Here is a 25,836-nt window from a genome sequence, read left to right on the forward strand (position 1 = left end):
ACAAAGCAGAAGAAAAACCTCTCAAGACCTCAAAGGAAATACACTGTTTTCTTCCAGGGTACCAGACTGGAAATGAGGCATTGGTCTTTTCTACCCTCAGATTATCCCTAGGATTATCTAGTCTATTTTAAAGCACTAGAGTCCCCTATCAGGAAAACTCACCCCATGTTTAATTACTTTGATTTCTTCTCTGCCTCTTCTCCCAACACAGTGAAGCCATTCACGGAAGGAAAACCAGCTTTTTCCAACTTTGCATCACCACATATTCTTTCCAAAGCTATTATTTATGGAATGGAATTTGGCTACACTTTGTAAAAATCTAGCTTTTTGAGGCTTACAAATCTTAACAGTTAACCTATTGCCTCCACTGGAATTTGGAAAAAAAATTATTTTGAAAAGGAATAGCTGAGAATTGACATTTTTTTGTGTGTGTGATTTTCTCTTCCCCTAAGATAGAAGTGAGTAGGAATGAGAAACACATACATAAAGAAAAATAAATTATCTTGCTGCCTTTGCATGGTTATAATTTATAGGAGGCCCTTTTCAACAATAATCTATTATCAGAATCAATAAAACATAATCTCCATGAAGGCCGGGCCAGGATATTTGTCTCTTTTTCAGCAGATTGCAATACAAACCACATTCATGGATATGCTTCTTGATGATCTTTGTAATACTGGAACAGTTGCCCATTTCCTCATGCCTCTTCACCTTAACTTCAACCTGGTTTTTCACCAATGACCTCACATCTCCTTCTCTATCACTTGGTTGTGGGCCTCTTTTCCAACTCCAACTCCAACTCGCATTTCACTCTGGAACCAAAGGAAGACTCACACCTTCCTGCTTTTTAGTGATACCTCAAGGTCATTACCGTATTGTGATCACCCTGAAGAATAGCCAGACAATTGTCATTTCAGAGCCATCTGACAGTTTGTAGCTCTAAAAATTAACTAAGAACCGCATTTGTCAAAAATATCCTAGTTTAAGATTTTGGTAATACAGCAACAGTAATTCCGAAGTCATTTATGACAATCAGTGTGGGAAGCACCCTCCTTCAGGAAGATCCTTTGCCATACAATACTCTTTCCCTGTCTGGTAATAAGGAAGCACGGCCGTGGAAAGTAACCTTTTGTGGAAAGAAATACTTGGCTTTGAGAAGGCTTGAAGTTCATACATTTTTCTTGAATTAGATTCCCCATTAATTACTTTATCCACAAAGAGGTAATTATCAGAGTTATGTAAGCAATTAAGGAGATGCTACTCCACATTCTTTCAGCTTGTTGACCTTTCTCACTTTATTTCATGTGGCTATCTGAAACATCAGTGATTTACATGCCTTTCTTTTTTTTTTTTTAACAGATTTCTGTGTGTGTGTGTGTCCCCATGATGAAAACATCATTAAAGTAAAATATCATGAATAGACTCTTAAGAAGCAGAGTCTACTTAAAGTCCTGGAAAATATGAAAGCACTAATATTCATGGACAACTCTACACTCTGAAAGTTACTCCAAATGTTGTTGATCTCTCTTTTGTCTAGGAGTTTTTCATATTTTCTACCATGATCATTTGTTAGTTTTATAATTACATAATAAAGGCGTTACATCATACAATCTTTTGTTATCCATTGCAGTTTTAAAACTATTCCTTTCCTTGTCCTCAGCAGATATGTCATAGATTGTTAGTACACAAGCAAAGACTTTCAACGTAACAGTACTTTATAGTGAGAAGAACTGTACTGAGCTATCTCTATCCTAAGACAATGCACTAGGAAAGCACTAGGAATTCTTAAGCACTAGGAATACAGAGACGATCAAGGGGCAAGTTCCTTGCCTTCGAGTATACACGATCATTATAGCAAATGCTTAAATAGCACTTAGTATGTAACTCACCACAGCAGACTTATTATCCTCCTTTTTAATAGGTGAGCAGAGGAAGCCACAGGGAAGTCATAGGGTAAAGCCAGAATTTGAACCTAGGTAGACTAGTACACTCTCCACGGCTTTAACTACTACATTAAAATATATATATATATATAACTCCAAGTATTCCAAAGTTACAAAACACTTATCTACCAAAACTCAAAAAGGAGCACACAAACTTGCATAGAAAATAAACATGTGGGCTTCCCTTGTGGCGCAGTGGTTGAGAGTCTGCCTGCCGATGCAGGGGACACGGGTTCGTGCCCCAGTCTGGGAAGATCCCACATGCCGCGGAGTGGCTAGGCCCGTGAGCCATGGCCGCTGAGCCTGCGCGTCCGGAGCCTGTGCTCCTCAACGGGAGAGGCCGCAACAGTGAGAGGCCCGCGTACCGCAAAGAAGAAAATAAACATGTAAAACTTCATAAATAAACCACAATATAACCTGCTCCACATAATATACTGACTGCAGTGTCCTGGGCCTCTCCCATCCTTAGGTAGCCGGAAATTACAACAAAATAATACTTTTCACCTTTGGAAGCCACACCATCTCTCATACCAACCAACCAATTACTTCCTTAGAATTGGAAATTAACCTGAATATCATAAAATATATATATATAGCATTAGTGATGTAGAATCTTTGTTTAAAGACAATAACTTCAATAGCAGAGGGAACGTTACCATTGCAGGCTTCCGATAACCTCTATATTTCTCAGATTTCATGCTAAATCATAAAATGCCATATTGTGTCTGAAGCTATTTTTTCAATAGTCCATTTTCGTAAATGGACGAGCAAAGCCGTAAATACTGAGGAACATTTTGGCTCCCAAATCCTAAAGCCATTCTGATTATGCCTGGGTGATCATGGGGACGTCATCGGAACTACCAGAGGACTGGCTGAAATACCAGTGTTCTGGCCAGCTTACAAATTAGAAATTATACAGAATCCAATTTTATTTTTTTGTTAAGTAATTCCTATGAGGCTTTTAGGATGTCAGTGTAAAGTCCTTTCATGTGTAATCTTTATCCATTAGATAGGGAACAATGCCAATCCCCGTCATAAATACTGTCACAACCTGACACTGAAAATCCATTGCAGGGCATAGGACCTGCAAATAGGATGTGAATCACACAAATCCACTCATTCAGACAATCCACAAATGTTCATTTTTAAGTCTACTATATGCCAATAATGTACCGGCCTCTCAGATGCTAAACCATGCTAAATGCTGAAACAGACATACTCAGTTCGGGCCCTCCTGGAACTTATTACCTACAGAAGTGCCTTCGTTGTAAATGGTCAGGTCTCAGCCAATGCTATTATCATCAGCAGGTGACCAAAGGATAGAGCTTGCTTCCCTTCAGAGGTACAAAACAGTTCTTACACCTGAATGGGATGCAAAGAATAATCTGACTTCTGTTCACCGGGGCATGAATTGAACTGTCCTTGCAGAAGAGATAACAGATGGTGTGAACCCCAGATCCTAGAAACGGGCCAGGCACACGATAAGTGTTCAGCTTTCAAAAACAAATGAACAATCACTTCCTCTCCTAGATCTTTACACCCTTCCTCTGTTGGCTACTTTCTCTCAGCTTATAAACATCCTCAAATATACCCACTTAAAAAAACTCTCAGACCTATGATTCTTTGGATATTCTTGTGGATAACCTAAGTCTCTACCATGCCTTCAAACACCTGTCCTCCCAAAAGCCCACATCTGTGCCTTGGGCCCAGACCTATCTACCAGGCCCCTCTAAAGCACTGAAGATGAAGTAAGATCCTCTCGCCACACCCAATCCCTTTCTACTGTGCTCTGTATCTCTCAAAAAGATGCAGCTGTAAACTGTCACCCACGCTTGCTGCCCTCCCTTTTCTAACTGGTCACCAGGCCTCACCCATTCTCTCTCAGATCTGCAAAACCCGGTCCCACCTTTTATAACTTAAGTGGGACCCTTAGATTACAATTCACCCTGCACCCAATCAACTGCCTTCCACATGGAGGTCCAAGTGAGCCTCTAAACCAGAATTCCAAATCACTGTTCTTTGGTGTTTCCCGCAGCCTTCAGGATAAACATCCAAACTTCTGACAGGACAAACAAGGCGCCTTTCTGTTGGGCCCCACTAAGTTTTCAGTATCGACTCTCATTTCTTTCCCAAACCCTGAGTTCCAGTCCTGTACATTAGTTTTGCCATATTTTCTTACATTTCTCAAACTTCAACACACACTGCTCTCTCCTGCCACCCCAGGAGCTTCTACATATCCTTAGAAAGGACGGCACTTCCTCCAAGAATCCTACCCTGAACTTTCCCTTCCAAGTTTCTGTGCTCTGAAAAGGGGAAAGATGGCGGGGAGGGATACATTAGGAGTTTGGCATTAACATATACACACGACTATATATAAAATAATCAACAAGGACCTACTGCATAGCACGGGGACCTCTACTCCATATCCTGTAACAAAGTGTATGGGAAAAGAATCTGAAAAGGAATGGATATATGTATAACTGAATCACTTTACTGTACACCTGAAACTAACAATATTGTAAATCAACTATCCTCCAATATAGAATAAAAATTAAATCAAAGAAAAAAGAGATTCTGTGCTCTGTAGCAGCAGAACTCACTTCTTCCAGAGCACTGACTCCTGTGCTTGTGTTTACTTGCTGCCCAGTAGAAGGGACGATTACCTAGGGCAGAAGCATCGTCTCCAGCAGCCCTTGGTTCTGACAACTCATTCAAGTGCCAGGATACTTTACACACATAACCTGCTTAATTAATTCTAAGAACCCACAGAAAGAGTGGTTTTTAATGTCATTTTACAAGTGTGGGGATTGTGCAAAAGAAACCTGTCCAGGCCACAGAGAGCATAAGCCCTGGAATTCAAACCCTAAGCTGCCTTGACACCGGTGCTCTTTCCACTATATATGATACACCTATTGGAAAAAATTTTTTTTTCCTGAGCCCTGTTTGAATGGAAACGAAATGAAGCTGGGATATATCCATTTCCTAACCGCTTTGGTGTGTACCAGGCAAAGTCATTCAACAGACCAGGTAACATCTGTGCAACAATTAACGATACTCCAAACTGTGCTAAGTGTTCTACTTTGTAGAGTCTAGAAGCATTAACACAGTGCATCCTTGTAACCGCCACGGAGGCTGGGTCCTGTTAAGCCCATGCTACAGATGAGAACACTGAGACCTTGAAGCCTTAAGGCACCCGGCCGGGGTCACCGAGCTGGCAGGAGTCCTAGGCCACACGCCCCGTCTAGTGCACGCACATCCGGGCACTGGGCATCGGGTCTAGTGCCCACCCTCCACCTTTAACCATTTAATACCCCGCTTCTCAGCGCCCACACGAGGGCCCCTGGAAGCGGGAAGTACAAACCTGTCTCGACAAGCCATGGCTGGAAGAAGCTCTGGATACAGATCAGGGGCAGAGGGTGCTCAGGAGTGGCGCCCAGTCTACCCCCGCGGAGGCGGTCGGCGTTAAGCCCAGCAGGCCCTCCCTCAGGGAAGCCCGCACGGAGGGCAGAGGCACCGAGTCCTGCAGCGCGCACAGGGCCCCAGAGCGCGAGAAGGAGTCGGCCGTGCTGTCCGGGCGCAGCTTCACCGAGTGTTCATGGCCTGAGCGCGGCCTCGGGGACGCTGGCTGCAGACAGGATGCCCACACCCGCCTGTGGGTCCCGGCTCGCCTCCCAGCCCCTCGCGCGCCCACCGCCCGGCGGCTGCGACCCGGCGGCTGCGGCCCCGCATCGTGGGCAGGACCGGCGTAGCAGCCAGAAGACATAGGGCCACGGGCCCCACCTAGGCCGGGGCCTCCATGCCGCGCTCCGGAGCCCACGCGCGGCCTGGTGTTGGCGCGGGCATCAACTGCCTCCCGAGCCGCGGGGTTGCGGTTTAAGCCTCCGGGCGGGCCCGTGGGGGCGGGGCTCGAAGACTTCCGCGCGCTCGCCGTGCGTCCGCACGCAGACCCGCCTCCCATGACGACGCGGCCTGAGGAGCGGTGTCGGCAGCTTCGAGACTACGGCAGCGCAAAAGGTAGGAGGTGTGGAGAATTTGGGGTTTCCGAAAAGCGTTTGCTGACTGATCCAAACAAAAGTGAGACATGGTTGTATCAGCGCATTTTAAAAGTAGTTAAACTCCCGCAAAGTGTCTGTGCTCGCCCCGCCCAGGAGAGAGCGTGAACTCCTTGAGGGACGCAGGAAAGGCTGAGTGAACGTCTGCCTGTGGTCCCTTACCTGGTGCACGGGTGTGTGAATTTCTGCGGAGAGCTCTTAATTTCTGTCGTTTCTGCTGACTTGACACGGTGGTTGGCAAACGGTGACGTGTTCCGTGCATTCAGGACATGATCGTGGTTCCTAGTAATCACTTCGTTTTGTACTGACACCTCCACAGAGAATTTACTACTGAATATCCACTTTAGAGAAGAGAAACTGAGGCGTAGGAAGTGAAGTGACTGAGTAAGAGGAAGGACTCAGACAATTGGTGTTAGTAAATTAACCCTGCAAGGAGGCCGTTAGCCTGCGGTGGCTCTAGCGATGCGGCCGCCTACTTAAACCAACCCAAATCTAAGCCTGTCAGCGCCTCAGGGTGACGAACACCGCTGAGGACACCCAGTCACAAACCACCAACTAGGCGTTAAAGCCATAGCAAATCACTCGTTTCCTTGCTTTGCTTCTGCCCTTTTAAAATAAACATCTCTGCAGCTCCTGTGGCTGGAGTGCTCCTCACCTCTTCCGCTTTGTGCTGCGTGAATTGAATCTATTTTTGCGCACATAAAGTGTTAAAATTTTAAATATGCCTCAGTTTGTCTTCTAAGATTGGCCGTAGAAATTGGATTTGTGTCCAGTTTCTAGAGCAGTGGTCGTCCTCTGGTCAGGCCTTAGGCGTTACGTGTACAACGTTCCTCTTCTACCACCACCTTCTGGATGCCTCCACCCACTACCAGCTCCCACGCATCAGTTCCCCTAGATGTGGTCAGCAATGGCTTTTACATGCAGCGTGCTCACATTATAACATCGCAGACACTCCTCCGTCCTCCAGCCAGCGTGTGAAGTGAAACATTACCATTCCTGTTGAAGAGTCTCTGGTGTGACCACTTTCCCAAGCACAGCAATTCCCCAGCTGACCCTGGGTAACCACTCCTCTGAACTTGGTCTCCATCACTGGCATGGATGTCTTTCTATGTAGGCTACAATTTTAAGTATTCTTAAACTGCATATCGTATTCTATTTTGTTTTCTCTTGTTACTTGCTTTATTTAGTGTTATCTTTGCTAGGTTCATCCATGCTGACATGTAAAGATCTATCTAGTTCATGTACTTTCCTCGCTACGTAGGATTCCCGTGTAGGGAAATCCAATAATTTATATGTGCATTTTCCTGTTGATGGACATTTAAATTGTTTCGAATTTTAAGTATGATTTCTTTTTAAAAAAATTTTTATATACTTTTTAAAGGTTACTTTACATTTACAGTTATTACAAAATATTGGCTCTATTCCCTGTGTTGTACAATACATCCTTGAGCCTGTCGTACACCCAGTAGTTTACATCTCTCACTTCCCCACCCCTGTATTGCCCCCTCCTCCCCCTCCGCACTGGCAACCATTAGTTTGTTCTCTATATCGGTGACTCTCCTTCTTTTTTGTTGTATTCATTCAATTGTTGTATGTTTTAGATTCCATATATAGGTGATATCCTACAGTGTTTCAGAGTTCAAAAGACTCTCACGACAGAAGCCAAAAGGTAAGAGCCATTTTACATTGATAAAAAGCATTTTAACTATGTAGAAGCAGAAAATGAAAAGAAAGAACTTTGCATTACATTTAATAAAAGCTTAGGGAGATCTTTGTGGTATATTAGTGAACTTATTTGTGGAAATTTAGCCATGTACATTGTGTTGGAGAGGCACCAAGAGTTCAAGGACTCTCACAATTTGAGTACACAATTGCCTTACTTGTAGGCATGGTGGCATCCATTTACATAACAATGATTTGGAGCATGTTGTGTTAGTCAGCTCTTGCTGTGATAATGCTTTGGAACAAATCGACCCAAAACTCAGTTCCATAAACAAGAATTTATTTTTCTTGGACCTATTGGCTAGCTGCAGTGGCTCTCTTTTAGACCTCTAGATGGCTGGTTTGCTCCGTGTTTTGGGTCAGTTTGAGGTCTGTAACACACATCTTCCTCTGGAGCCCAACTGTGAGGCCGCAGCTCCCAGGCCCTGTCTTCTCACAAAGTTCACTGAAACATAAGAGGTGAGCCCAACTGCACAAGCCCATTTAAGGCCTCTGCTGCTCATTGAAGGCCATCATGTCTGCTCACACTTCATTGGCCAAAACATGTCACAGATCTAAGCTGTATTTAGAATATGTGTATTTGTTTAAAGTTGGGTGCCCTCACAGAAGAATATTGCCTTTTGGACAGTGTTACCTTAGCATTTTCATTGACATTTGCAAACGTGATAAACGCCGTGTGTACTTTTTCACCTTTGAGAACTTTCTGAAATTGTGGGACCATTTCTATTGGAAAAGAGGAAGGTATACTTTAGAACTCAACTCTAGTTATGGCATTGTTGGGAGAAGAATTAATGAGATAAGGTCAATACAAGTGAAAGATTTGGGATCACATATTCATCATTAACATTAGCATTCTACAGAACATTCCTGGAGAATTGTGATGCTTGCTTTATGTGATTTCTATCATAAATCATTAGAATTTGACCAAGACACTTCAGTGAAACATACATCATACAGCACATCGCATTTTAGTTTTTCCTACCACTCCACAACTTATCATCAATACTTCACCATAACTCAGAAACAGAAACAGAAACTGAGTGAGTTCATTGTTAGCAGACGGGCTTCACAAGCAATACTAGTAGAAGTTCTTCAAATGATAGCAGACAGTAACTCAAGCCATAAAAACAAAACAAAGAATGCTGACTAGAGCAGTTGTGTAGGGAATTATAAAAGATACTGTAATTTCAAATTTCTTCTCCTTTCTTCTCTTAACAAATTTAAAAAGTAAGTGCCTAAACAATGACTATATTTGGACTGTTCTCTATATAACATAAAGAAATATCATATATTTGATGATATGGCACAACGAAGGCAGTGAGAACAAAGCTGTGTTAGAATAAAAATGACAGTAGATCATAAGCTGATTCCGCAGGAAGAAAGGAAGAGAACCAGAAATGGTAAATAGATTAACCCGACAAACTCAAAAATATTTATTTGCTCAACTTTCTTCTCTAAGCTCTTTGAAAAAATAAGCTTGTGAGAAGTAATTATTATAATAATATGTTGTTAAGTATGTAACATATATAAAAGTAATAAAAACAAAAAAGAGGGGAAGGCATATAGCTCTATAAAAGTACAGTTTCTGTTTCTGTCTGGAATGAACCTAGTAAAAATCTGAAGAGATTCTGAGATGTATTACATAAGCACTAGTGCAGCCATTAGTCAAACAATGTGGTTAAAAATCATTAAAGGAATTACATGTTACAGTAGAAAATATCTACTTACTATAAAAGGAAAATGGAGGAACAACAACAATAACAAAAAAACAAAAACATGAGACATGTAGAAAACCAAAGGTAAAATGATAGACATAAATAAATCCTACCATATCAATAATAAAAACTAAATGTAAATGAATTAAACAATACAATCAAAAGGCAGATATTGTCGAACTGGGTATTAAAAAATGTTTTCTATAGGAGACACTGCTTGGATTCAAAAGTCTAATGTGTACAAAGTAAAAGGATGAAAAGCTATACATCATGCAAATAGCGACCGTAAGCATTGCTGAAGTGGCTATACTAATACCAGAAAAAATAGACTTTAAAACAAACAAAAAATTTACTAGATATGAAAAGAGACATTTTATGATAAGGAGAGGGAAGATACAAAAATTTTTAACATATTTGCCCTGAATAAGGTGAAACCAAAATACATGAAGAAGAAAATACCAAAATCCATGAAGAACTGAAGGAAGAAATAGATAATTACACAACATTAGGTAGAGGCTTCAGTACTCCACAGTCAATAAGGGATAGAACAGTTAGGCAGAAGATCAACAACGATATAGAAGACTTGGACAAGACTATGAATTAACAAGACCTAATAAGTGTTTACAGAACACTCAACCAAACAGTAAAATACTCATCCTGCTCAACTACATGTGAAACGTTTTCCAGCATAGATGACATGCTAGGCTGTAAAAGAAGAGATTGAAACCCACATACGTTGCTGGTGGGAATGTAAAATGGTGCGGCCATTTTACAAAACAGCTTGAGAGTTCCTGCAAGTGTTAAACATAGAGTTACCCTATGACCCAGCAGTTCCACTACTAAATATATACCTAAAAAAAATAAAAACTTACGTCTGCACAAAAGCTTGTACGTGAATGTTCATAGAAATATATCTCTAAAAACAAAAGGTGGAAATAATTCAAATGACAACCGGATAAATGAATAACCAAAATGTGGAATATCCATACAGTAGAATAGCATTCAGCTATAGAAAAGAATGATCTATTGATCCATGTTACAACATGGATGAACCATGAAAGCATTATGTAAAGTAAAAGCAGCCACTCACAAAAGATCACATATTGTACGGTCCCATTTATATGAATGCCCAGAATAGCAAATCTGTAGAGACAGGAAGTAGATGAGTGGTTGCCTAGGGCTGAGTGGTTTGAGGAGATTGAAAAAAAGCTTGTTAATGTGTAATGGGTTTTTTGTGGGGGGACAGGAATCTAAAATTGGATTGTTGTGATGCTTACACAAGTCTTTTAGTGGTTACACTGAGAACCACTGAATTGTATACATTAAAGTGTTGAAATTATGGTATGTAAATTCCATCCCAATAAAGCTGTTAAAATTATGATAATTTTATATTTATAAATTTGAAAATTCATCGAAAATGACAAATTCTTTAAAAATGCAAGCTAACAAGACTAACCCAAGAAAGAAAAAATATCTCAAAAACCTGTATCTACTGCAAAAGTTGTTTGTATAATTAAGTACCTTTACAGAAAATGATTGCCAGGGATAAATGGCTTTCCAAGTAAATTCTTCCAAATATTTAGGGAAGAAATATTGGTAATCTTACATAAAAATCTTCCAGGGGACAGAAAAGTATATATTGCTCAAAATATTTATAAGGCCAACATAAGCTTCAGATCAAAACTAAAAAGAATATTACAAGAATAGAATCACAGGCCAGTTTCTCTTTTGAACATGCATGCAAAATGTGTAAACAGAAGCACAAACTGTATCCATGGTATGTAAAACAATCATATATCACAATCAAAGTAGCTTTATTCTAGTAATGCAAGGTTGGTTTAATGTTCAAACATGAAACTGATCCCAGGAATGAATTAGAGTGGGAAAAAAAGTCATTTAAAACAGAAGTCTTGGGACTTCCCTGGTGGTCCAGTGGTTAGAACTTGGCACTTTCACTGCTGGGGCCCTGGGGTCCAATTCCCGGTCAGGGAACTAAGATCCTGCAAGCCATGAGGCAGGGACCTCCCCCCCCCCCAAAAAAAAAAGGAAAAAAAGAAGACTTAACCAGGAGAAGCACAAGATCGAATAAACATAACAGATAACACCTTATGAAAAGTAGGTGAAGATTATGGAATATTCTAAAATTTTAAAACAAAAAGAAACATTTAAAGGTTCAAGAGGATGTGACAAATATTGTACATAGGCAAAAAATAAAATAAAGTAAAATATACGGATGATGGGAGCCCCAAACTCCAGATGCCCATGTGCTGTCTCTGAAGATTCTCATTCAATGGGTTATGGATTTCCTCTATGTTTAAAAACCTACAGGTGTTATAAAGCAGAAACTAACACACCATTGTAAAGCAATTATACTCCAATAAAGATGTTAAAACACAACCAAACAAACCTACAGGTGATTTTGATATGATTCACAGACAATGTAAAGCTTCTGCTTTACAGGAAATAATACCAGATTATTTTGTTATTTTATAGTTATAGTAACAGGTTGTACTGTTGACCGGTAAGTCTGATGTCAAAATGCACTCCCCACTAGGGATATAAAAGGAACTAATAGTCTGTACGGCTACTTGGTGGCAGCATGCAGGTATTGCAAGGGCAATTATTGTAGGAATCCAAATGAGTGGAACATTTTAGAATTGGAAGACTACATACAGATCATCTAGTCAAGCTTCCAACTATGATAGTTGTGAAAACTAAGGCCCATATAAAAGAAATGATTTATCTCCAAAGAGCGTTAGTGAAAGAGTATGAAATTAAAAATATCTCTGAACTTTTAATTTAGTGCTGTTTTTATTAATCTCATGTATTAGCTTAAACTTCAGTGTGACAGATTTGGGATTGAATTCTTGCTCAGATTTACTGATTGCGTGCCTTTTAGTAAGTTACTAAAACACTTTTTGTTTTTAAATAGATTTATTTTTGGCTGCGTTGGCTCTTCCTTGCTATGCGCGGGCTTTCTCTAGTTGTGGTGAGCGGGGGCTACTCTTTGTTACGGTGCGCGGGCTTCTCATTGTGGTGGCTTCTCTTTGTTGCTGAGCACGGGGTCTAGGTGTGTGGGCTTCAGTAGTTGTGGTTCACGGGCTCTAGAGTGCAGGCTCAGTAGTTGTGGCACATGCTCTTAGTTGCTCCATGGCATGTGGGAGCTTCCCGGACCAGGGCTCAAACCCGCGTCCCCTGCACTGGCAGGCAGATTCTTAACCACTGCGCCACCAGGGAAGCCCTACTAAAACACTTCTAACTTCGCTTTTCACATATGTAAAATGGTGAGCCTTGGCTGATATAGAATATGAGATAACCTAGCACTGTTCTTAACACATACACGTAGTTAACATTGTTTGGCTCTCATCCCTCTTAAACAGCCTCTATCCTCTTAACAATGAAAGTGTGTTTCAGCTAGCAAAGCACCCCAGAGCTGACCACATTCTGGCAAGAGATGTAGGATTCTTTTTCTTGCTGGTGGTTCTTTATACCTGATATTTGAACTGCACTGAAACATGAACATCTCTTGTTTATACTGTATTAATGGATTGATGAATTTGATAGATGAATTTTAAAAAGTAATATGCAGGAAAAAAAAGTAATATGCAGGAATTGAGCTGCCTTACTCTCAAGAAATATAATTCGATAGTGGTGGCTAAAATGATAAACAGTGTTTGGACAGGGAGTCCATATTGGATGTGAACTACTTTTACTCCCATTCGTCTATTAAGAATAAATAGAATCCTTTCAAAATCTGTTTTAAAGCGCAGTTATTTCCTTCTGACTCATTTAAGTTACCTGCAAGAAAAAGACGGTCTCCTGAATCCTTGCTTAAAAGGCTTTTAATATAAAGCAGATAATTTTTTGCAACATTTCCCAAACTTTTCATTATCAAATTGGCTGAGGCTTCTCAACGATTATCATTTCACAACAATATCTCCCTTTTCACCTTTTTAAAAAGAATTGGCCTCGTAGATGTGCCCTTAAAACAGAGCTTCACTCTCAACTTATTTTAAATTTTGTATTCAAACAGTATGAAGAAAACAGGATCAGGGAATTCAGCCATAGAAGTGAATGGATTACTGATACATGCTACATCATGGATGCAACTAAGTGAAAGAAGTCAGGCGCGAAAGGCTCTATATTGTATGCTTCCATTTATATGAAATGTCCAGCAGCGGCAAATCCATACACACGGAAAATATTATACATTAGTGGTTTCCAGGGGTTTGGAAGAGAGGGAAATAGGGAATGACTCCTCAAAATGGGTGTGTGTTTCCTCTTGGGGTGATGAAAATGTTTTGTAGTTGGACAGTGGTGATAGTTGCACAACATTGTGACAGTAGTAAATTCCACTGAATGGTACAGTGAATTGTAAAATGATCAAAATGGTGGATTTTGTGTTATGTTCATTTTACTACAATAAAAAGGAGAAAGAATTAGGGAAAGACTTAGAGTTTGGGAAACTAAGGTGAACTGGTCAAGAAAAAGACAGCTCTACTGTTGAGTGTTCTCTCAGCTCTCCCAGTGCATTAATCCTCAGCAAAAAGTAGCCTGAACTTGTCGATGATAGTCATTCAACACAGTCCAGGGAAAAGTAAATAAAATAAAACCCAACTCTTCTTCTTTAGCACATCTATGAAAGGTTAACTTGCTGCTCAGCCACGTGGACATTCATGAAATCGTTTCACTTTAGGTGTCCTCTACTTCAGTACTTTACTCACAGCTCATTCACACCTGTAGGCAACAGCATTCCTTAATTGGATGGAATCTGCAGTGCTGGTTGTGATCGGTCTCATGAAAAGAAAAGGGAAGGAGGAAAAAGCCTCCACATTGACTTGGTGGTCTTGACGAAATGGATGCAGAAGACAGCTTGAGTGTCACTGGAAACTGTTATTTTCCTTTTCCTTTTCTTTTTATCTTTCCTATCAGGTCGTCTGCCCACTTCCCACCCCCTTCCTTCAAACAGGAAAGACACTAATTAGCTGTTTTTTTGTGTTTTTGGTAAAACACCTATTGTTTTGCGTTTCTTGTTGTTCGGTGAACATTATTGTTTTTACTGCCAAATGAGCTTCAGTGGTTGATGTAGGGGGTCTCTTGGGAACTTAACTTTTTCCAGTTTAAGTGGAAAAGCTTTTTTGTTTGAATTGGCTTTTACTGGGTGCTTCAAGGTTTGCTCTTGGCTCTTTGAAGGGGGACTGAATAGCACTGTGTTTCCTTTGAGGTTCCAATGAAGAAAGGATCCTATGTCTTGGGCACTTTTTGTTGATTTTGCTGTGTGTCCTCTCTAGTAGCCAGAGGCAGATTCCAGGAAAATGACATATAAATGAATATAAGTAATCTAATATGTTTACAATTTGCTTTGGCCATACTCCTGGTCTTACTCTACTTGTAGCAGATGGCTTTAAAGAGCATTAGCTATGTATATATTAAAAATAATATAAGTATACCAATATTAAATATTATATTGATGTATAAGTGTAATATACTAATATTTATATTAGTGTATAACAATTATGTATTATATTAATATATATTTTTGCCTAGCATATATTATATACAAAATATATGAGTAATGAAATGTATTTCTATGGTTAATATGTTCATAATATTAATATGATATATCCTGTAATATTGATTATAAAACAATTATATCATAATATATAAATATATAATTATTATTATCTGATGTAATACACTATAGTTAATATATTCTATATAACAATATATAATGTATTAGTATAATTGTATTATATAATATAAATATAATACATATATAAAACTATATATCTTTTAGTTATACATTACACATACGAGTATGTATAGCTATTTATAATTTTATTGACATAGGAATCTGGTCATCATAACAATTGATGTAAAAATATGCAATATTTTCAATCAAATGGGCCTTAACCTCACTACCTACACATAAGTACTTTTAAAATCTTGAACCCTGTCTAACTCATGCTTCCATATCTCTCAACCCGCTTTTCTACACATGCACGTAGACACACATTTATACACGATATATATGTATACTACCAGTTTTCAGTTCAATGTATATAAATATATAATATATAATGATATTCCTGTGTATGTATACAAATATAAATCAAAGGTATGTGTATAGGTATGTATTTCATATGTTTATATAAATATATCATACAAATAATGTATGTGTATATAAATACATGACTGTATACATACATACACAGAAATATACTTATTTAAACAAAAGGGACCTAAATATAGTTCTTTAAGAATAAAAAGTTATGTCTCACTGTTTCAATAACAGTTTATAGTTCTCTACTGTATGTGCTTCTATAATTGTTATGAACATTTCGCATTTTTGTTGAATGTTGTTTTAATTTTTGGCCTTTTTTTGTTTTTTGTTTGTTTTTTTTTTGGTACGTAGGCCTCTCACTGTTGCGGCCTCTCCCGTTGCGGAGCACAGGCTCCGGACGCACAGGCTCAGCGGCCATGGCTCACAGGCCGAGCCGCTCCGTGGCATATGGGACCTTCCCGGACCGGGGCACGAACCCGTGTCCCCTGCATCGGCAGGCGGACTCTCAACCACCGTGCCACCAGGTAAGCCCAGTTTTTTGCCATTATTAATGAAGTTCTGAAGAATACGGTGGGCAAGATTACTTGAAAAACTCTCCTAACAGAAATGGGTTAGGTATGCTAGGTTAAATGTACACAACTTATTTTTAAGTGCGTGGTTGATTTTGGAAGTGTGCAGTCGAAATGTCCAGGACCCATGAAGGAAGGGTGGTCCATGTGTGAGAGTGATAGCTCTATTAAGAGTGGATTGAAGATCTTGATAGCTTAGAACAGAAGCTGGAAATCCTGTTTTTATGGAGCCAAATGGCAAATATTTTAGGCTTTGTAGACCAAAGAGGCAAAATTGAGGATATTATTTAGGTACTTAGGTAACCATTTAAAATGCTACCAGTTAAAATGTGAAAATTATTCATAGCTCATAGGCCATAAAAAATAGGCAGCTGTCTGGATTTGGAATACAGGCCGTAGTTGAATGACACACCTGGTATAGAGACTTGTTTTTCAATGGCCATGACCACATGGGAGGCAGGAGGTAAGACTCCATCCCTACTAGATGGGAAGTTAGAACTAAACCTACCTATCCCTGGCTTCACCTTTAATGAAAGGGTGTGCCAGGAGAAAAAAATATCTGCTGGCAAAGGGAGACTAAGAGCAAATTCTCTTGGCCTCTGCTCTGGGTAGGAAACAGGTAGGAAATCTTGAGAATTCTGAACCGCAGATCTGTGTTCACAGTGTTTGGGTTGCAAATTTATTTGCGGTCTTGCAAACAGAAGCTAAGAAATGAACTTAAAATGCTCCCAAATCGGTGGTATTCCAAACACAAAACTAAACCCTTTCTGGAGAGGTAGACCTTCAACACAGGCCTATAGCGTTCCCACAGATAAAGTTTAGCTAAACGTGAGCTCATGATCTAAATTTACACAATAATGAAGAAATCAGCTACAAGTGGAGAGAATCAGCAAAAACAATCAATACCAGAATTAAATTCCCAAGGCCATCCATCAGATGTTGGAATTATCAGGTGCCAGGCAGAAAATATACATAAAACTAGAACTGAAACAAGGAGCAAGGATGTTTTAAAAGACTAGGTAGGATCTTTCAAACATTTTTAAAGTACGTGTCATTGATAAAGCTAAAAACTCGAAGGTCGTGTAATACAGCAGATTAATCGTGGAGAAGAGTGAAATTATGCTGTTTTTAAAAATATGGCAGATCAGATTTCCTGCCTAATTATATAAGTTGATTTATCTTAAAAAATACACAGTATTTTAAAGATTTATTGGCTGTAAAATAAGTTAAGCGTATTTCAAAGGGCTTCTCTGCAAAGAGAAGTGAGAAGTAGCAAAACACAGAAAGTTGAGGGGAAAAAATGTCAATATATACATTGCTATAGGGTGAACTAAACCTTAGGCCAGCAACTATGAGGAGGAGCTGACCCTTAGATACGTACAACTAAACTGGAACCTTCAAAAAGTTCAACTATTTATAAGTAAAAAGAGTTATTAAAATTAATAACCAAGTGTTTTAATTGACATCAGAAGAGTAAAACAATAAACCCTGAGAACATAGAAAAATAGACAATAAAGATATGAGCAGAACTTAATAAAACAGAAAAAAGTATAAAATTGAGGTGATTTAGTAAGTCAAAAGAATATTCTTTGAAAAGATTTAAAAAAACAAACTTTGATTAAGCAAAACAAAAACGTAAGTAAACAATATACAGAAAGAATCAGGACAGTGTTATAGCAGAGAGTACAAACAGAGAATATATGAAATGCCAGTAAATTTGAACATTTCTGTAAAGTGGACAATTTCCTAGCTCCTAAAGTTTACCAAAACTGACACAAGAGGAAATTTGTAGCTGGAGTTCTTGCACCACTAATGGAATTGTCAATAGTTTACAATCTTTCACCAAGAAAATACCAGACCCGGCCAGATCATTTGGGAGGTGAATTCTATCCAACTTCTGTTAAACAGATAACATCAATATTAACAAAGAAAAACTTCTAGAGAGTAGCAAAGGAAGAATGCTCCTTTATTCATCTTATGAAGTCTATATAATCCTAATACTGAAAATAGATTAGGACTGTAAGGAAAAAGAAATTTACAGGTCAAATTTACTTGTAAATATAAAAGGAAAAATTTTAAACTATGATATTAGCTACCCACGTTCACTAGAGTAAGAAAAAGCATGAGCAAGTTAGGTCATCCAATGAATGAAAAGGTAGTTTAATGTCCAGAATATATATCAATAGATTGAAATCACCACATTTTATTTCTTTCCTCTGTCTCTTTAAAAAATTGCTAAGTACTTATATTGATCTCTCTTGTACTAGGCACTGTGCCAAGTCACTTACATATTTACTCCTTTAAACCTTCTATCATCCCTGGGGGAAAGTTCTATTTTGCTTCCATTTCTTAGCTAAGACTCTAACCCCCAGGAAAGTAAAGCAACATTTGTAAGTTTTTGTGGATGGTCAGTGACGGGACCAGTACAGGAACATCCAAAGTCTGTGCTGGGAAGCAGTGCCCCATGTTGACACTCACATTACAGATGAAAGGAAAGGAACCATGCACTTACCATATAGATTAAGTCTCACATTATAAGTTAAAGGAAAGGAACCATGCACTTACATTATAGATTAATACCCACATAACAGGTTAAAGGAAAAAGAAACATGTGCTTCTCTCAAAAGTTGTAAAGAAGGCATATCCATTTCTAAATATATTTCCCAATTTCTTTTGCTTGTTTTCTGACCTTTGTAGTGCATTTTGCCATGAGGAAAATTTTAATTCTTATATAATAAAATGTATCCTTTTTTCTTTGTATCTTAGAAAGATATTCCTCATGAATAATTTATTTCAAGTCTCCCAGGTTTCTGATACTTTTACACTTTCATTATTTTTTAACTTTTAAGTAGTTGCTGTATCTAGAATTTAGTAATTCTATGATAGCTATATTTTCCCACTTTTGTTGAATAATTTTTGCTACTGATCCAAAACGTGAATTTTATTTTAATCTCAATTCCCTTATATCTTGCATCTAATTTTAAGATGCTTCCTATTCCACTGGTTGTTTTGTCTATCTAAAACAAAATGCTACCTTAAAAATAATGTAATTATAATATAATAAATGTCATTAGTAAACAGAATACAATATATAATAAATAGCATAATATAAAATAAGAAAATATAATTTACCATATAACAAGGTCAAAGGAGAGCAAAAGTATACAATCACTTGAAATATCCCCCAAAAGATATTTTATAAAATTCAATATTCATTTGTAATTTAAAAGAAAGAGTAAAATAGGGATTGATGAATGCTTCCAAAATAAGAAGAAATTATATGTCTAAAAGAGAAAGAGGTAAGTGATAGACTTTAGTAACACTGGCAATAAATGCAGGACAAGATGAGGATGCCTGATATAATGTTAAAGAAAAAGTATTATGTAACATTGTGTTTGCAGCACTGATGAGTTCAGTGAAAAGAGAATCTCATAGAAAAGAGTATCTCGTTCTTCTTAATATATGTACACTTGTCCATTGCATGAGCATAACAGCTTATTTAACCAATATGTTACTGATCTGCATCTGGATTTCTAGGTTTTCATGGAATTTTATTATGCACAGTTGCTTCAAACACTAGGACTTCCTCTTATGTTTATATCTTTTGAAAGAAACAATATCTCCACAGATGATTTATCTGTGCTGGCTACTAGCTGACTTTGGGTACTTCTCTGTTCTTCCCTTTACCTTCCTAGTCAATATGAAAAGGGAAGGCAAGAAGGTCTCCTGTTTAGAGACTGTAAATGTAGGTCTTGGTGATAAAGTCTTGGTGGTAAAGGCTAAAAGTATTAACCCAGAACAAATGTTTTTCCAGCTGTAACTGTGTGTGATTCCCTTGGCTTGATTCCATAGAGGATGTAAGACAAGACTGTAGAATCTGCCCTCAAAGTGCTTCCAGTAGGATGAGCTAAGTCAAGTATGGTGGCATATCTAATTCAAGACAAACTATATAACATCTCCTTTTCTCTCCTGGCAAAACTTGGTGGTGTGAATGTCGAAGTCACTGTATGCTTTAAATTAAAGCAACACAATAAATCTTGTATTGGAAGGTGCTTATTCTGGTCTCTTTGTGGAGACGAATTGGAAATTGTCTAGAAGAAGGAAAATTAGGTTAACCGAAGTTAAACTCATAAATAATTGAGCATTAATTAAATATCTATGGTCTATGTTTCTCTTTGATCATAATTTCTCCCAATTTATAGACCTCTTTGATACCTGATTAATCCTTGTCAAAGATGCAGTTAACAATGATTATTACTGTGTATTAGGTTTTGTCTGGGCCCTGAAGAAACTATCCTAAATCACCAGCTATGATTGTCACTTGATTTCCTCACAGAGAACAATCAGAACTCCTTGTCTTAAGTGGCTTGGGATGTGAAACTAGTTAGTCTCTTAGATACTGTTAGAGGACCCTACAGAGCCCATTGGTGAAAGTTTGGAAAACACTGGGCTTCTTAAGATTGATTCTTGTAGTGCTTCAGGAAAGATCACTGAACCAAAAGGATAACGGTGTTTCTGGTTCTGTTGTTAGTGTTCTCCATGGAAACATTGCTGAAGCTTCTGGACTCAATTTCCTTCCCCATGTGTGAATGTCACTGAAAATATCCAACTCCATTCTATCCCCATGTAACTTCAGAAACTAAGCAAAATAAAGACTCAAAATTCATTTCAACTAATGAAATGAATATATAACATAGAATGGAACTGGGAAAATACCTGGTTTAAATTCTGGAAAGTACCAACTATACAATTCTGGATAAGTTGCTTCATCTTGCTTAGTCTAATTTAATGCCCATCTCACAGGATGTTATGATGATTAATTTAATATCTTTGTATAACGTACAGTGTTATGTAATTTCTTCCTGTTTTTCTTGAGTAAATTCATATCCTTAAGCAACTCACTGTAAACAGTAGTTACTTACTTGCTTAAATTACTCTTATCTTCTATTATCAGCTGAATTGTGTCCTGCTCAAGTTAATATGTGGAAGTCTTAACCCCCAATACCTCGTAATATGACTGTATTTGGAGATAAGGCCCTTAAGTAGGTAATTGAGGTCAAATGAGGTCAAATGGGTGGGCTGTAATCCAATATGACTGGTGTCCTTATAAAAAGAAAATATTAGGACACAGACATGCACAGAGAGAAGACCATGTGAAGACAGAAGGAAAACATGGCATCTACAAACCAAGAAGAGATACTTGAGAAGAAATCAATCCTGCTGACACCTTATGTCAGATTTCTAGCCTCTAGACCTGTGAGTGAGTAAATTTCTGTTGTTTAACCTCCTCAGTCTCTGGTACTTTGTCATGGCAGCTCTAGGAAACTAATACAACTTTTTATGGCCTCCTTGTCTCATGTTGAAAGTTCAATATTTGGCATCATAGCTAGGAAACAAAAATATCATCTACACTCCTTGTTGTAGTCTTTCTTCCCCATTCTCATTGCTAGTAATTTCCATATTTGGGTCTGTTTTCTGTGCCTTGTAAATAGAACGTTATGCTCATTTCTGGTCTTACTGCTAATATACGGTAAATGTGCAGATACTGAATAGATTTTGGAGAAGTGCAGCATATAGTTGGTACATGTGTGTATGTGTGTGTATTCATATAATTTATACTTTTTCTCTATTTTCTTCCTTTGGTGTGAGCTAAGATTCTCTGCTTTTGTGACAAGTACTCCTGAATACTAATCCCTGAATTTAATTCACCAAAAATTGCCAAAAATAGTAATAATATGGGGAAAGAGAGAGTGATAGAGGGAGAAGAACAAACAGTCAGGCAAGGGCAGTACTGTGAATTATTAGGGTCTTATAATAAGATTATGTTAGTCTAGAGGAAATGACCGTAAATATCATCAGTGAGCCCAGTTGGTCTTTACTGACTGCTAGACACATCCCTGAGTTCTGTTCTTAGTCTCCAACTGTATGATTACTACTGTCTGGAAGTATTATTTGAACAACTAAAGTCACTTAATGGAAAAGGAATATGTCTTTAGAGAATCAACAGTAATTTTTCTATCTGATTAAAAAGGACTGTTGACTGTCTGGAAACCTCAGTCATATTTGTAAGCAGGAAAGCATTGGCTATTAAAAGTGGATGATGTAAAGAGATGAGCAGAAACTTTGGCAATAGGTATACCTGGATTTAATTCTCACTCCTACCGCTTGGTAGCTGGATAGCCTTAGGCAAGTTTCATACCTCCCTGAAATTCACTTAATTCAGTCTGTAAAATGGCATAATAACTTATTATAGCATCCTTTTAGGAATTTTAAATCAGTTATTGAAATAAAAGTACACAATATATAGACAAGTATGGATTCCTCAATAGGTGTTTGACCTTTCATTTCTCCAGTATCCCACCCGCATCAAATAAAGAAAAATACTTTTTAAAATTTACGAATATTTCATTGTTGTAAAGTTAAAGCCATAAAAATAATCAAATGGCCTACTATCATACCGTTAGAAGAAAAAAAAAAAGGTGTTCATGAGAGTTGCATATTAGAATACAAGTTTTCCTTAGGCACCTGTTTATGTATGCTATTCTGCTCTTTACAATAAATAATTAAATTTAAAAGACTTAATTCCTCACTTTTAAGACCTTATTAGTTTACAAATTACATATTGACCTATGCTAAATTTTATACCGACCCATGCTAATGAATTCAGTACAGAAAACAAAAAACACTGCACTAAAGCAAATTATATATATATATTATATATATATGTATATATAAAATATATATATATATATATATATCTTAAATGCATTTATATCCTACCGTGTCTCATAAAGCATTGTGGTAACTCACCGGAATACAGACAATCAAATATAATGGCAAAAGCACTTAATATAAACAGTGCCAAGGAAACATAGAAGATGAAGAAAAGATGAGGGAAATGTGAACAGGAGGACGTGTGGTTAATCGAGTTGTATGTTTTGACCCTAAGCTTCTCTGTGTGGGGACTTCCCTGGTGGCACAGTGGTTGGGAATCCTCCTGCCAGTGCAGGGGACATGGGTTCGGGCCCTGGTCTGGGAAGATCCCACATGCCGCGGAGCAACTAAGACCATGCGCCACAACTATTGAGCCTGTGCTCTAGGGCCAATGAGCCACAACTACTGAAGCCCGCGTGCTACAACTACTGAAACCCCAGCTCCTAGAGTCCATGCTCTGCAACGAGAGAAGCCACAGCAATGAGGAGCCCGCACACCACAATGTAGAGTAGCCCCCACTCGCCCCAACTAGAGAAAGCCCATGTGCAGCAACAAAGACCCAACACAGCCAAAAATAAATAAATTTATTAAAAAAAAAAGATTCTCTGTGGATAAAACAACATGTAAATAATTGGTTACAAAGCCACATTATTTGAAGGTGCCAGACTGCACATTAACAGTCTGACACAAAGGGACAGCACAGGAAAACTATTCAAAGATAAAGATTTTTAAATCTTTGCAGTTTGAAACCTTTTAGAGCAAGTATAATGAGCTCGACACACATTTCAACACTCAACATGTTAATCGCATGTTCAAAGCATGTCTCAAAGTCATTGGAAATAGTTGCTGTCTCTGTCTCTGATATGTAAAACAGATCTGTGATGTGTAAAACTCAGGAGGTATTGATATCCACTTTTTGGCATCTGAACAGGAAACAAAGTTGTTTCGCAGTGATAATAAAGAATGAAGTAAATGCAACAGTCAAATGAAAGACAAAGTACTGAGGGAATGTATTAACAAAACGAATCCAACTAAATTCTGGTGACCTGGGGCCTACGGTTGTACACACTGCATGGAAATACCCCAGCCGCCTACTGGCATAGGAGGAAGGGTACTGCTAAGCCCATCACAGTATAATCCTTTTAAATGTCCCTTTCAAGGTTGTCTCCACTCAACACTGAGTATAGGAAATCTTCCCATCAGGCAGAAACACTGGCTGCGCAATGATTGACCAAGAAATTAACACACTAATGAATAAATGATGCTAATTTATTTCTATCTCTGACAACGGGAAACAGCACACACTCTGTGTCAATGATATGTCCTCTTTCCCACTTTTCTAAATGGTCAATTATGTTTTTCCCTTCATTGCTTTATATCATGTGTGGCAGGCATGATGGGAAATGGCTACCAATGGTTCTGTTATTGATTTCTACCTTCCTTTCACTGTGGCTAAAGAAGATACTTTGTATGATTTCAGTTTCTTAAAAATGTATTGGTACTTGTATTGTGGCGTAACATATGGTCTTTCCTGGAGAATGTTCCATGTGTACTTGAGAAAAATGTGTATTCTGCTGTTGTTGAGTGGAGTGATCTATATATGGCTGTTAGGTTTAGTCGGTTAAATGTGTTATTCAGTCCCCCTACCTCTCTACTGATCTTCTGTCTAGATGTGTTATCCATTATTGAAAGCAAGGTATTGATCTCCAACTATGATTTTAGAACTATCTATTTCTTCCTTCAATTCTGTCAATGTCTGCTTCACATATTTGGGGGATGTTTGGTACATATATGTTTATAGTTGTTATATCTTCTTGATAGATTGAACTTGTTATCAACATATAGTGGCCTCCTTTTCCTCTTGTGATAGTTTTTGATTTAAAGTTTATTTTGTGTGATATTAACATAGCCATCCCAGATCTATCTTCCTTCCTTCCTTCCTTCCTTCCTTCCTTCCTTCCTTCCTTCCTTCCTTCCTTTTTCTTTCTCTCTCTTTATTTCTTTTTGTTACTATTTGCATGGGATATTTTATTCTGTGCTTTAACTTTCAACTAACTTGTGTCTCTTGAAATCAAGTGAGTTTTTTGCGGGCAGCATATACTTGGATTATGGATGTTTTTAAAGTCCATTCTGCCAATATTTATCTTTTTATTGGAGAGCTTAATCCACTTACTTTTTCAAAAATTACTGATGAGGAAGAACTTAATTCTGTCTGTTTCCTGGCTGTTTTCTGTATGTCTTATGCATTTTTTGCCCTTCATTTACTCCATTACTGACTTCTTCTGTGCTTAGCCGATTTTGTTGTAGTGAACTCTTGATTCCTTTTTCATTTCTTTTTGCATATAGTCTATTGATATTTTCTTTGTGGTTATCAAGAAGATTACATTCACCCTTCTAAAGTTCAACCAATATCATTTGAATTGAAACCAACTTCAATAGCACACAGAAACTCTGTTCCTCTACAGTTCCATTCCTCCTCCTTAAATTATTGTTGTCACAAATTACACCTCTATACTTTGTGAGCCCAATAACATGGATTTATGATTATTTTATGCATTTGTTTTTTCAATCATGTAAGAAATAAAAAGTAGAGTTACAAGCCAGTAGCACAATACTGGCTTTAGTATCTGCCCATATATTTATCTTTACTGGAGATTTCTATTTCTTTATACAGCTTCGAGTTGCTGGCTAGTGTCCTTTCATTTCAACCTGAAGGTTCAATTTAGCATTTGTCATAGGGCAGTGTTAGGAAGTTGTAAAACAAACGCCCTCAGCCTTTGTTCATCTGGGAATGTGTTAATTTCTCCCTAAGTTTTGAAACCAGTTTGGCCAAATATAGAATTCTTGGTGGGCAGTTTTTTTCTTTCAGCACTTTAAATATGTCTGGCCTCTTGCCTCCATGGTTTCAGATAGGAAATTAGCTATGAATCTTTTTGAGGATCCCTGCTTTGTAACAAATTTGTTTTTTCTTTCTCCTTTGGGAGTAAAGATTCTTTCTCTGTCTTTTGGCACCTGAGAGTCTGATTATACTGTTTCTTGTGGTGGCGTTCCTTGAGT

At 38.1% G+C, this 25,836-nt stretch overlaps 3 protein-coding genes across 6 annotated transcripts in view; 2 read left to right on the plus strand and 1 right to left on the minus strand.

Moving 5' to 3' along the window:
• Positions 1 to 25,836, minus strand: part of LOC307183208 (uncharacterized protein) — a 466,052-nt gene that overhangs the window by 300,704 nt on the left and 139,512 nt on the right. The window lies entirely within an intron of this gene.
• The window catches only part of LOC307183206 (metabotropic glutamate receptor 7-like), a 582,198-nt gene that overhangs the window by 180,106 nt on the left and 376,256 nt on the right, over positions 1 to 25,836 (plus strand). Inside the window, exon 7 of one of the 3 annotated variants that reach the window (XM_079915388.1) lies at positions 1,360 to 2,802. The exons of the other annotated variants lie outside the window; for them this stretch is intronic. The gene's annotated coding sequence lies outside the window, so the exon portion shown is untranslated. Of the gene's footprint in view, positions 1 to 1,359; positions 2,803 to 25,836 lie in introns of those variants that run through there. 3 annotated transcript variants of the gene reach the window in all.
• The window catches only part of LOC307183198 (UDP-N-acetylglucosamine--peptide N-acetylglucosaminyltransferase 110 kDa subunit-like), a 33,582-nt gene continuing 13,577 nt past the window's right edge, over positions 5,832 to 25,836 (plus strand). The window contains exons 1-3 of the mRNA XM_079915367.1: positions 5,832 to 5,957; positions 7,597 to 7,664; positions 15,848 to 16,020. Of these exons, the coding sequence (XP_079771493.1) occupies positions 15,913 to 16,020 (108 nt within the window). The 5' untranslated portion in view covers positions 5,832 to 5,957; positions 7,597 to 7,664; positions 15,848 to 15,912. The remainder of the gene's footprint in view (positions 5,958 to 7,596; positions 7,665 to 15,847; positions 16,021 to 25,836) is intronic.

Source organism: Stenella coeruleoalba (assembly GCF_951394435.1).
Source record: "Stenella coeruleoalba genome assembly, chromosome: 3".
In the NCBI taxonomy this organism is placed as follows: Eukaryota; Metazoa; Chordata; class Mammalia; order Artiodactyla; family Delphinidae; genus Stenella; species Stenella coeruleoalba.